The sequence below is a fragment of the Schistocerca serialis genome, chromosome 5, assembly GCF_023864345.2.
Source record: "Schistocerca serialis cubense isolate TAMUIC-IGC-003099 chromosome 5, iqSchSeri2.2, whole genome shotgun sequence".
Lineage (NCBI taxonomy): Eukaryota > Metazoa > Arthropoda > Insecta > Orthoptera > Acrididae > Schistocerca > Schistocerca serialis.
In genome coordinates, this window is record NC_064642.1 from 348,697,153 (window position 1) to 348,710,458 (window position 13,306).

At 36.6% G+C, this 13,306-nt stretch overlaps 1 protein-coding gene across 3 annotated transcripts in view; it reads left to right on the forward strand.

Moving 5' to 3' along the window:
• LOC126481132 (laminin subunit gamma-1-like) overlaps window positions 1–13,306 on the forward strand; it is a 338,089-nt gene that overhangs the window by 215,632 nt on the left and 109,151 nt on the right. For all 3 annotated transcript variants that reach the window (XR_007587516.1, XM_050104679.1, XM_050104680.1), the window contains exons 11-14: window positions 1,256–1,452; window positions 1,950–2,165; window positions 6,914–7,184; window positions 11,396–11,574. Coding sequence is in view for 2 of the 3 variants with exons in the window: in XM_050104679.1 (XP_049960636.1) it covers window positions 1,256–1,452; window positions 1,950–2,165; window positions 6,914–7,184; window positions 11,396–11,574 (863 nt within the window). In the remaining variant the exon portion in view is untranslated. The remainder of the gene's footprint in view (window positions 1–1,255; window positions 1,453–1,949; window positions 2,166–6,913; window positions 7,185–11,395; window positions 11,575–13,306) is intronic.

Genomic DNA, 13,306 nt, shown 5'->3' on the forward strand with positions numbered 1-13,306 from the left:
ATTGCTAAGTACTAAGTACTTCATCAGATGTAGACAGAACAAAACAAACACACCCACACACACACACACACACACACACACACACACACACACACACACACACACACACACGGCCACCGTTGTTTTCCGGTGCTAAGGCCCAGCTGCTACTGCGTGTGAGGTGAGCAGTAATTTCTGCTGAGGTGACTTGTGGTGTACACAAGAGGCATAGCGTGGCAAGGCAAAGGGATAGTAAGATAGTGGTTGAGAAAGATGCTAGTGCTGCCTATGGGAGAATGCAGGGATGTGGGGACAGTGTAGTGGCTTGCTATGTGCAGCAAGTGTTCTGGCCCATTATTTCATTCTGGATTTTCCGTTGTGCAATTTCAAAAACTAAAACAGGCATAGAAAGTGAGACCAGAAAAGAATCAGTTGCAATAACATGAATCCAGGAACTTCAGCTGAAATAGTACTTGATACATATAAGCATTCATTCACAAATACTAGCTTCAGGACATGCCTAGTAATTAATTATAACTTACAAGAGAAGAATAAAGGATGATTATAATTAACATGTTATTGACAATCAGCCAGAGGCGGAAAATAATAAATATTTAGCTCCTTTGAGTGTGTGTCGGTTTGTGCTGAACTGACAAACCTAATATAGAAACAGTCTTAAGCATAGATGTTGTTCAACATACACAATACTTGAAGGCTGAAGGGAAATGGCTATGGAAGTGAAATCCTGGAACTTGATGCAAAATGTTGCAATAATCAGAATTATATAAATGGGAAGAAATTTGTTTACTTGAGAAAAATATGAAATTATGAGACAGAATTGCTTGTTAGTACTTACAAAATTTGTAGTTGCTGACAGACACATGTAAAAACACAAGTCACTATCCTAGCTTTTGGAACTATTACTTTCTTCCTCAGGAAAATATGAGAGAAGGATAAGTAGGAGAAGGTTTAAAGAAAAGAGCAGGGCCACTAAAACCTAAGGATGAAAGAACCCTCCGGTAGTGTGGATAGATAGGTTTCACAAACTCCTTGCTAAGCAAGTTACATGGTTCAGAATTCTGTTTTGGTAGGAGATTATTTACTTACATTTCTTATGTAAAACATATGTGCCATAATATAATAACCAGTTTATTATGTTATCAAAAGTAATGTACTTTTTTCATTCTTGTTAATGCCCTGTTTTGTTATGCAAAGATTTTGTAAATATATTGTTACTATGTCTTATTTTTGAACTGAAATAATGTATTCTCCACAGGTTTTTATGGTAATGCCATATCTTCCATCAAAGGAAACTGCGCACCATGCCACTGTAATAAACTAGGTACTTTACAAAGTCTTACTGATGATACCATATGTGATCACTTAACAGGACAGTGCCCATGTAAACCACATGTTATAGGAAGAGACTGTGATACCTGTGCAGATGGTTATTTTAATATTAACAGTAGTAAGGTATCTAAATTAGTACTTCAATAGAATTGCTCAGAAAGCTTAATTTTTCAGATATTTCACATTACGTTACAAATTACATAATTCTCTCATTTCAGTTAACAAATTAATGACAGTACTAAGCTTCTTTGTTGTGGTTTCTACCAGACAGAACAATACACTAAATAACATGTTTTGATTCTGACAATGAATTCCCAAATGATTCATTAATCATGCAACCTATGCTGAATGGACTATCAAAATGTTTGATAGTAACATTTAACAGTAAATGCTTTAGTGCATACATCATACAAAGTACTAGGGAAATTACTGAGATTTTTAATCCATAGTGTAATTGAATATTGAAGATCAGACTTATATAAGTTAAAAAGCTCACTCAGAAACTGAGATGAGCTACCAATGAATAAGTATGACAGTGTAAAACTCAGTACATTTTTAAAAAAATAACTTGGATTCTATTTCAGTCTATCTCATTAATTATAATTCTTTGAAAATTTCAGGTTTGTGAGGCCTGCAAATGTGATCCCACAGGTTCTGTCAGTCAAATATGTGATAAAGATAGTGGACAATGTACTTGCAGAGAAGGGGTTACAGGTAAACAGTGTGATGCATGTGAAATACACACTTACAAGTTTTCAGAGAATGGATGTAAGAAATGTGAATGTAATCCTCTTGGGTCATCTAGTCCACTGTGTGATAATTTGGGGCAATGCTCAGTGAGTAATTGTAATATCAGACATATTTGCATGTTTATTATAATATTGTTACACCTAGTTACTTCAGTGGGAATGTATAGTAACCCTCTGTGGGACATTGATAAGGTGAAATCATAAAGCACTATGTGATCATTGCTGATATTTTCCAAATGTACATATTATTTACTTGATGAGGACAGTATTTTATACTAGATTAGACTATATATTGTTTGTTTCACAGGCTGATAGTGAGAAGTTCCTTGTGTGAGTGTAGTAATAATGAGCAAGGAAGGAGAAAGGATGGTAGGATTGGTACAACAGTGAAATTTTCATCTGTAGTGGCTTGAAATTCTGAGCTTTGCATTTAAAATAAAATGTGTGATGATTCACTCTTTTTCTATTATTGGTAATTCTTTCAGCATTGTTGTTCCTCAACCTGTGACACTCATAATAATAATAATAATAATAATAATAATAATAATAATAATAATAATAATAAAGATTTTATTGTCTTTAGGCCATTACAGCAATTGACAACGTCAAATGAAGTTACAATTTATAATACAGTGTGATAAGGTATTGACTACTGAAATATTTTAGCTTATATTACAATAAATGTACAGTGGGTCATCTGTTGGATTACTGCATTTTACAGTTGAAGAATTCATTGATATCATAGAACGGGTGGGCAATAAACCATTCATGCAGTCTTTCTTTGAATGTATGTTCAGGAAGATCCTGTATGGCATGTGGCAGCTTATTAAATAGCTTGTGCCCTGTGACTTCGTAGCTATTTATTGATTTTGATAGTCTGTGGTAAGGCGTGTATATGTGTTTGATGCTTCTTGTCTTGTAGGTTCTTCTTTGTAAAGATTAAGACATTGTATATATAGAGGTTTATTACAGTCATAATTTTTTGTTTAGTAAATAAGGGTTTGCAGTGAGCCTTATGTGAAGAATTTGTAATTATCCTAATGGCTTTCTTCTGCAATAATAGGATGTCATGTATATGACTACAGTTACCCCACAAGATAATGCCATAGGATATTATACTCTGGAAAAATGCAAAATAAGATGATCTGATGTATGTTTCAGGTACACAATTTCTGAGTTGTCTTAATAAATAAATTACTCTAGATAGTTTACTACTAATATAGTTTACATGTTGGCCCCAGGATAACTTTTTGTCTAAATAAACTCCCAGGAATTTAACAGAACTAGGGTCATCAGATAGTGGCTTGTCTCTTAGAGTGAAGATTATCTGCTGAGTTTTATTTTCATTTAGCAGGAAACTATTTGTACTGAACCAATATGCTGCATGAGTGAGTGTATTTTCAGCACAGGTTTTAAGTTCATTAAGACTGTTACTGCTATGGAGAAAAGTTGTATCATCTGCATACAATACAGTGGTGGATCTAATAAACGAGGGGAGGTCATTGATCATTATCAGAAACAGGGAGGACCCCAGTACAGATCCCTGAGGCACACCTACTTTAACATTTTCTATGTTTGACATTTCCTTACCAACACAAACTACCTGTTTACGGTTGTTGAGATAAGCTTTTAATAGTCTGAGGCTGTTTTCTTTGATGCCGTAGAATTCTAGTTTCTCTAGTAGTGGCATGTGCTCAACACAGTCGAAGGCCTTGCTTAGGTCACAGAATGAGACCTGAGCAAAGCCTTTGTTCTCAAAAACTTTGAGGATGTAACTGACTACCGTGTTGATTGCATCAATGGTCGACAGATTCTTCCTAAACCCGTATTGTGTAGCATTAATTATTCCTAGATTCTCAAAGTGAGATGATAATTGTTGGTACATGATGCATTCTATTACCTTGGAGAATATGGGTACTATTGAAATAGGCCTGTAGCTAGATGGAGAGTCTTTATCTCCCTTTTTGTATACTGGAACGATCCTAGACAGTTTTAACTCATCAGGAAAATATCCCTCAAGTAAGCACTTGTTTATGCAATGGGTTAAGGGGTAGAGAATGCAGTCACACTTTTTTTAGCAGGTTGTATGATATGCCATATATATCTAAGCTATCAGATGATTTCAGTTGTTTTATGACCCCTTCTACATATCTAGGCGATACTTCGGAGAAGGTTACCATGCTTGTATTTAGTGACTGTCTACCCCAATTTTGGGAGAGTAACTCTCCTATTTCTTTCACTGAATTAATAAAAAACTCATTGAGTGTTTGTGGTGGGATATTAATTTTGTCTTTTTTAGTATCTCTGGCAGCACTGTTAATTACATTCCAAGCAGTTTTGCATTTATTGGTGGAATTATGTATGCTGTTGGCATTGTAGGTTTTTTTGGCTTGCAGGATGGCTTTTTTGTATTCATTCCTGCATTCCACATAGGCTGATTTGGCACAGTCAGACTTCATACTATTGTATATGTTGTACAGTAACAAAACTTGTTTCTTTAGATCTGTCAGCTGTTTAGTGTACCATATATTTTGTCTGTTTTGAGATCTGGATTTGTGGCTGCTGTCCATTATTTTGATTTTCTTTATGGGAATACTATGGTTAAATAGGGTCAAGAATGCATTAAAAAATCTATCAAATATTATTTTGGCTGGCAGATCATTACTTGATGTGTAATGTCCATCGACACTACAATGGCCAAACCAGTCTCTGTCAGCAAGGGAATTACGAAATGTGTTAATTTTATCCTCAGTTATGGGTCTGGTAATCACAAGTGTTGGGACAGGTCTGTTTGCATTGCTCCTATTGAGGGGAATTTTACTTGCATAATTTAGAGATACGGAGTCATGGTCAGAGAATGGGAACACTACAACTTCGCATGTGTTTTCAGTGGTCTTGAAGTTTACAAAGATGTTATCGAAACATGCTTTGTTTCTTGTGGGCCTGTTATTAACATGATGTAAATTGTATTGTCTTAGCAAGTTTTCCAGATCTGCAACACTACCCTTACATTTAGTAACATCAAAATCAGCATTCAAATCACCTCCTATTGCAATATCATAATGTAGCCATTTAATATTACTTAATTCACTCAATAGCATGTCCATTTTTTCTCTAAGTCTTGCCTCATTCTCTTTCTCATCAATATGTCATTTTCATTCTCTAAAAAAAGTCCTTTTCTGGATTAAAAATTGTTATATTTGAAGGGGCTGTTATAAGACACGAAAAAAAGCACATTTTTACAGGTAGACTAACATAATGTAGAGTAGCTGATACATCATGGCTAGTGTGAGCTGTTAACAGCGATACAGTTAAAGTTTACTGTAATGGATTTTTAGCCAACTACAGCTTATCTCTGTGTGCTAAGGAGATCCAACAAAGTAGGCAGGCATTAACTTTTTATTTCCTTAAGCTTGAACGCCAATCAACTGAAAAATCTAAGTCAATACAAAGAATAATCATAAAAATCTAAGAGTAAAGCAGATTGTTCGTGCATTCATCACCACAAAATAATGCTGCGCTTCACTGTGCATTCACAGATGTTGTGCTCGTGACTACCACAGATTCCCCGAAGCTCAGCAGTAAAGGTCACCTTATTTGTGTTATGATCTTGGCTTTCATTTTCAGTCAAATCATTGCATGGTAAAGACAAGATCACTGTAATAGTTGCACATAAGACAGAGTAGTTTCTGGTGTTGAGCTACTGCTCAGTACTCTGAAACTTTATAAGATACAGATTCCAATCTTGAAAGCTGCCACATAATTTGGGTGGAAATGAAAAATGAGCAGTGGTAATGGAGTGATGTTAAAATTTTTGACACAGAAATCACAGTTAAGAGGATAATATTTAAAAAAGACAGATTTTGAGTAAAACTAGTTTACGTGGTATAGTGGTTAAATTGCTAAACTGTTTAGGCTCACAGTTCAAGTAAAAATATGGATTAAGGTTTTATTTTATCCATTTTGATTGGAGAACATCACAGTTGTTTTTGTAAATTGTGCTGTAGGAAATACTACAACCAGCCATCATGATATACTGCAGATCCATGACTCTCATGTGGTCTGGGTCTTACTCCTCGTTGTTTAGTGTCGGTCTCAAAAGAGTATAGTAGGAACAATTGAATTTTTATGTGTTGCTGAAAGATAAAATGGCTAGTAAAATTGTTTATGTCAACAAATGCTTGGGAAATAATTTGTAGAAGTGTGTGAGATAAAAATAAGGGACCCTAAAAATATCTTTAATCCTTACATTGAGTTCAAAGAGCAGAACTCATTGTGACCCTTCATATGCCTGTTCCATAGTTCAGAGGAGTTTTTGACAATGATGCAGTAACTTTGAAATTTATAACAGTCATTTAATTAAAATTTCTTATTAGTTGTATGCTCTGTGCCACCATAGTACTGGCACAAAAGCTATCAGCAGCCCACAGTTATGGCTTTGTGTAGAGGGCCTGCTGCCAACATGGTTGCTAGTTACAGTCAAATAAACTGGAGTAGTGCTTGATAAGGGACTAGGTGTGTACACACCACTACTCCAGTTCTAGATACGAAGTAATGTATTGTTGTGGCACTTTGGCAGTTCTGGACAATTCACATCTAACACCAGGAGCTTCTGAATGGAGGAACTTGGTTGCATGGCATGAGATGTCAACTAACAAGTAATTTTAATCAGACATAGAACAGCTGTGGAATTTTACAACCCATCTACAGTAAGAGATTGTTTTGCTTGTAGCACATTTTTGCATAAATAACTGACTTTTTATACTAATTGTTAAATTAAATGCAGTGAGTGGAAAACTTATAATGAAAGTGATCTAGATTACTGTTTTTATTAGTGCCTTGAGGACGTTGAAGGTCTTAAATGTGATCGCTGCAAGGAGAATATGTATGATTTGAAAAATGGCTGCTTGGAGTGCCCCCAGTGTTACAGTCTGGTTGAATCTAATGTGCGTTCCTTACGTCAATCTCTGCAAAATCTCATGGAGAATCTAAATGAATATGAAAAGAATTCACATTCAGATATGAGTGATCAGTTTGAGACACAGCTCTTGGTTACAAATATTTCATTGGACATCTTCCAGAAGTATGCAATGGGAACCCTGAAAGGTATGTCACATTAGTTTATGATGTATTACCCAGTATGCAATGCTACTTACTTTTCATTTGTTGCTGTTAGTAAGATTGAATACACTGGTACTGTAATAATTTGATCACTATGTTCAATGTAAAATGCTGTAGTTGTGTAGAAACCAAGTTGGTCTTTTTACACAGCTATGGTATGTTACATTGACACTGCCAACAGAATAACTTAAAAGTTGAAAATATCATCCTTCTCCCTGAGGGAGGAGCATACATGTTTTAACAGTGAGAATAGTAATTTTAATAGTTAATAGCCTCAGTTGCACTGTTTACCAATAATTTTTCCAGTACAGCACTCATGGCTGCCGCATCGTGGTCGCGAAGTGGGGCCGAGGCAGTTCCAGATAAGTTTTATAGCCTGACGATAATTTATGGATTTGTAGTTTTAGCTTGATGATGTCCACTAAGGACAAATGGTAGTTACTGTTATTCTGAAGAGGGTTGGGTTATCCTGACTGAAACCTAGGTAAATTCTAGATAAATGGTGCAACAGAGGCTGTTAATTATTAAAATTAAAATTAATATTTACACAGTTGCTGACAGGGCTGCAAAATGTTGAAGATATTTAAGTGAGAAATAGCATTTTTCATTTCTAAGTGTTTCTGTCGGCCATACATGGAATCTCACCTCAGCAGGTACTGGCTAGCCATTTTTTCTCTTAAAATATCCTTGACCCTATGCTCCTTCTGCATCAATCCCCACCCTATGGCTTCTACCCATGTGACCTTCCTCACTTCATGACATGCCCTATGCATCCTCCTACCTCCACCTACACCAGCCTTATAACTGGCAAAACACATACTATTGGAGGGAGAGCCACCTATGAAATGACACATCACATATCAGCTATTATGTTCAGCCCTTTATGTCGGCATGACTACCATCAGGTTGTCAGTTAGGGTCAATGGGCATAGGAAGAGGGTGTATAGCAGCAACAAACAGTATCCTGTTGCAGAGCATGCTCTACAACATGACATTCGTGACCTTGCTGCCTGTTTCACCACACACGCTATCTGGATTTGCACCCAGACATCAGTTTCTCAGGCATCTATAGGTGGGAACTAGTGCTACAACATATCCTTGGTTCTTGCCACCCACCTAGTCTTAATTTACATTAATTTCTTTCATTCAGGATTTCTTCACAATCACTACTCCTTTCTTCACTCCATTTTAGTTTTCTACGTCTTTCATTTTCTGACATGCCTATTTTTCACAGTCCCCCTCCCACCCATCTCTGTTATTTACAATGCACTTAGCTTTTCATTCTTATTATTTGTACATGATCTTTTAACAGTAATCTCTGTCTTGCATATTACCCTGCCTTCCATCTTTAAGGTCTCAGATTTTCGAATCTCATCCGCTGCAGTCTCCAACAATCAGTTTTTACTTCTCATTCCATCCAGTTAGTCTTCCCTGACCCGGTATTCTGGGTGTCTTTTCTGAACTTTGCCTCTTTTCCTAACCCTCTTCAGTTCCTTTTGCTTCACCACTCTTCCTTCTCCTTCTACACTTCTGCTAGAAGAAGGAGCCACTGGCTCCAAAAGCTTGCATAAGTAAAACCTTTTTATTATATGTGTGGTTTCCTGCTGTTGCTTGATGGGTAGATTTTTTATCTATCCAATTACATTCCTTCTCTTAACAATTTACCAGTTTTCTGAATTCAGTTTTCCTTTTGAGGTCTGTATTTTTTGGCCCCTTATTCTCTCTGGTGCCCTCCCCCTCCCTTAAAATCCACAATATCTGAAATTTTGACATTTTAAATTGTAAAATTATTCATATTTATAAAAAAAGATAAAAATAAACAGATTCATTTGGCAATTTATCTTCAGGGTTGAATGCCAGTACTTCCAACAGGAACACTTAAATTAGAAAATAATACTACTAGCTTTTGGAACATATACACTCCTTCTTCAGAGCAGAAAGAAGGCTTAGTTGGGGAAGTTCAGAGAACTATTTCTAATATCAATACTGGTAATTTTGCATCCTGAAGATGATTGTTAACCAATCATTCTGTCCCTCCACAATTTTAAAAATTGTGTCCATTGAATTTGCCAGTTTAAATTAGCTAGTTGGTTCCTAATGCCTTTACTACTAATATCATACAGTGCATGTTGCTACAATTAAGGAGCTCTTTTATACCAAGTTATGTCTAGAGTAGACTAGTTTAATAATCATTGTGCTGCTGTGTGCTGGAAATTGTAAAAGCTGTTGTTGTTGTTGTTGTGGTCTACAGTCCTGAGACTGGTTTGATGCAGCTCTCCATGCTACTCTATCCTGTGCAAGCTTCTTCATCTCCCAGTACCTACTGCAGCCTACATCCTTCTGAATCTGCTTAGTGTATTCATCTCTTGGTCTCCCTCTACGATTTTTACACTCCATGCTGCCCTCCAGTACTAAATTTGTGATCCCTTGATGCCTCGGAACATGTCCTACCAACCGATCCCTTCTTCTAGTCAAGTTGTGCCACAAACTCCTCTTCTCCCCAATTCTGTTCAATACGTCCTCATTAGTTATGTGATTTACCCATCTAATCTTCACGATTCTTCTGTAGCACCACATTTTGAAAACTTCTATTCTCTTCTTGTCTAAACTATTTATCGTCCATGTTTCACTTCCATACATGACTACACTCCATACAAATACTTTCAGAAACGACTTCCTGACCCTTAAATCAACACTCGATGTTAACAAATTTCTCTTCTTCAGAAACGCTTTCCTTGCCATTGCCAGTCTACATTTTATATGCTCTCTCCTTCGACCATCATCAGTTATTTTGCTCCCCAAATAGCAAAACTCCTTTACTACTTTAAGTGTCTCATTTTCTAATCTAATTCCCTCAGCATCACACGACTTAATTCGACTACATTCCATTATCTTCGATTTGCTTTTGTTGATGTTCATCTTATACCCTCCTTTCAAGACACTGTCCATTCCGTTCAACTGCTCTTCCAAATCCTTTGCTGTCTCTGACAGGATTACAATGTCATCGGTGAACCTCAAAGCTTTTATTTCTTCTCCATGGATTTTAATACCTACTCCGAACTTTTCTTTTGTTTCCTTTACTGCTTGCTCAATATACAGATTGAATAGCATTGGGGATAGGCTATGACCCTGTCTCACTCCCTTCCCAACCACTGTTTCCCTTTCATGTTCCTCGACTCTTATAACTGCCATCTGGTTTCTGTACAAATTGTAAATAGCCTTTCGCTCCCTGTATTTTACCCCTGCCACCTTCAGAATTTGAAAGAGAGTACTCCAGTCAAAATTGTCAAAAGCTTTCTCTAAGTGCACAAATGCTAGAAACATAGGTTTCCCTTTCCTTAATCTTTCTTCTAAGATAAGTTGTATGGTCAGTATTGCCTCACTTGATCCAACATTTCTACAGAATCAAAACTGATCTTCCCCGAGGTCGGCTTCTACCAGTTTTTCCATTCGTCTGTAAAGAATTTGCATTAGTATTTTGCAGCTGTGACTTATTAAACTGATAGTTCAGTAATTTTCACATCTGTCAACACCTGCTTTCTTTAGGATTGGAATTATTATATTCTTCTTGAAGTCTGAGGGTATTTCGCCTGTCTCATACATCTTGCTCACCAGATGGTAGAGTTTTGTCAGGACGGGCTCTCCCAAGGCTGTCAGTAGTTCTAATGGAATGTTGTCTACTCCCAGAGCCTTGTTTCGACTTAGGTCTTCAAGTGCTCTGTCAAACTCTTCAGGCAGTATCATATCTCCCATTTCATCTTCACCTACCTCCTCTTCCATTTCCATAATATTGTCCTCAAGTACATCGCCCTTGTATAGACCCTCTATATACTCCTTCCACCTTTCTGCTTTCCCTTCTTTGCTTAGAACTGGGTTTCCATCTGAGCTCTTGATTTCATGCAAGTGGTTCTCTTCTGTCCAAAGGTCTCTTTAATTTTCCTGTAGGCAGTATCTATCTTACCCCCTGTGAGATAAGCCTCTACATCCTTACATTTGTCATTTAGCCCTCCCTGCTTAGCCAATTTGCACTTCCTGTCCATCTCATTTTTGAGACGTTTGTATTCCTTTTTGCCTGCTTCACTTACTGCATTTTTGTATTTTCTCCTTTCATCAATTAAATTCAGTATCTCTTCTGTTACCCAAGGATTTCTACTAGCCCTTGTCTTTTTGTAAAAGCTATGCCATGCTTATTTCAGGTGGAGAGGTTGGTCTGAAACAAAAAATAAATGAACTTCAGCAAGACCTTGATGCTACAGACTTTCTGAAATCAGTTACCGAAAGTGGTACAGAAAATATCATCAACACAATACAACAGTGTGTTTCAAACATAACTCATGCAGAAGAAATTATTCAAGCTGTACTGAAAATATTAGAGGTATGTTTTAGTGAGATATTTTTCACCAGTTGATACTCACAATGTTATAAAAGAAAGTAACCATTTTACTGCCCCCCCCCCCCTCCTCTCCCCCCCCCACCCCCCTCTCCACATGATCTCCCCAAACAATATGTCAACTTTGAACTGCTTCTTTCCAAGGGTTCCTTTATTAATCATATCCAAGATGTCAAGTATGCTCTTATACACCTGCAACCATAAAGCACACCATATTGACAACTGGTCTACAGCTATTTCATTCCAGCAAAGAGACACTTTAAGAGCCACAGTTTCACATAGGAGTTGAGTGTTAATTATGCACAACATTTATGTGTCATCACATTGCCAATTGTTAGTACATTGAATCTTTGGACTCAATGGATAAGCTTACCAACCTGTTTGGTGTCTCATAGGTCTAATAGATCTTCTTGATAATTATTAGGTGCTAGAAATACTTGAAAAAAATTCAACACATCTCTGCTTTTTTTGAAATTTCATTCACATCTGTTATCATTAAACACATTCATGACGATCAGCTTGCACATAGTAATTTCAACAGACATCATAGCTGAGGTCAGCAGTTTTCATAGGCTCTAAGTAACCAAGTGAAAATTAACAAGTAGCCATTCACAACCAAACAAGTGATTGAACTAAATACTTTTGAGTGTAATAGTCATTGTAATTAAACATTTTAAGATTGCAGAGCTTGAACTGACTGTGTGAATATTCTGATACTAAAGCTCGACTGGTACTGGTGGACATGTAACTTTGCAAATTGAATGATGCATGGCAACACACTGACATGGAAGTTTACATAATGATTGCTACACACGGACTGACTGTTGCTATGTGTGTGACACCTATTTACAGGCACATGTTGCTCAGATATTATAAAACACTAAAATACATACTTACATACTAATTTATAAAATAAAAGACATTAAAGGTACATAATACATGTACATATTATACAATAAAGTAATTTTATTTAACTATTAGTTGTAGCCTTTGAAACTTAAAAAGTCTTAAAATTGAGAGGTACTATTTTTTGAGGTGGAGCTTTGAATATTTTGCAAACTAATGTGTTATTTTTGTAAAAGTATACATCTTTGGAATCAAAAAAATTAATGTTACAAGATCCTAACACTGAAATTTTAAAAGGATTGCATTTTGAGATTCCAACATTCTAGAAATTAACAATTTTGAATTATAATAACTTTTGAAATATTAAATCTTTGGCAAAAATAACAGGTATTTGAAAGAGGAATGAGGGCTCTCAAGTTAGGTATGACACAACAGCTAATTATTAATGGGCTGAATTTTTCAGTGCATATAGTTCTATTTCTGTCTGACCTATCTTCCCTCATGCTCATAAACAGTGATTTGGTGTTGAAGAGAGGGCCGGCATTCTCAGTGATACGTTTATTGCACCATACATTCTTCCATTCTGTCTCAGTGGTTGGAGATATCACATCTTCAAGGAATATGTATTGCCAGAACTGCTGGAGGGTGTACCTCTGATTGTTGGACAAAGGATGTACTTCCAGTACATGGGGTGCCAGCACACTTCAGCATTATTGTGAGAAATCATTTGGGGGCTACCTTTGGGAATAAGTGGATTGGCCAGAGTGACCCTGTAGCCTGGCCACCCAGGCTACCTGACCTCATATCTGGATTTCCTTTTCTGGGGGCATATGAAGCAGCTGTTGCATGATACTGCTGTGGAAACAGAAGA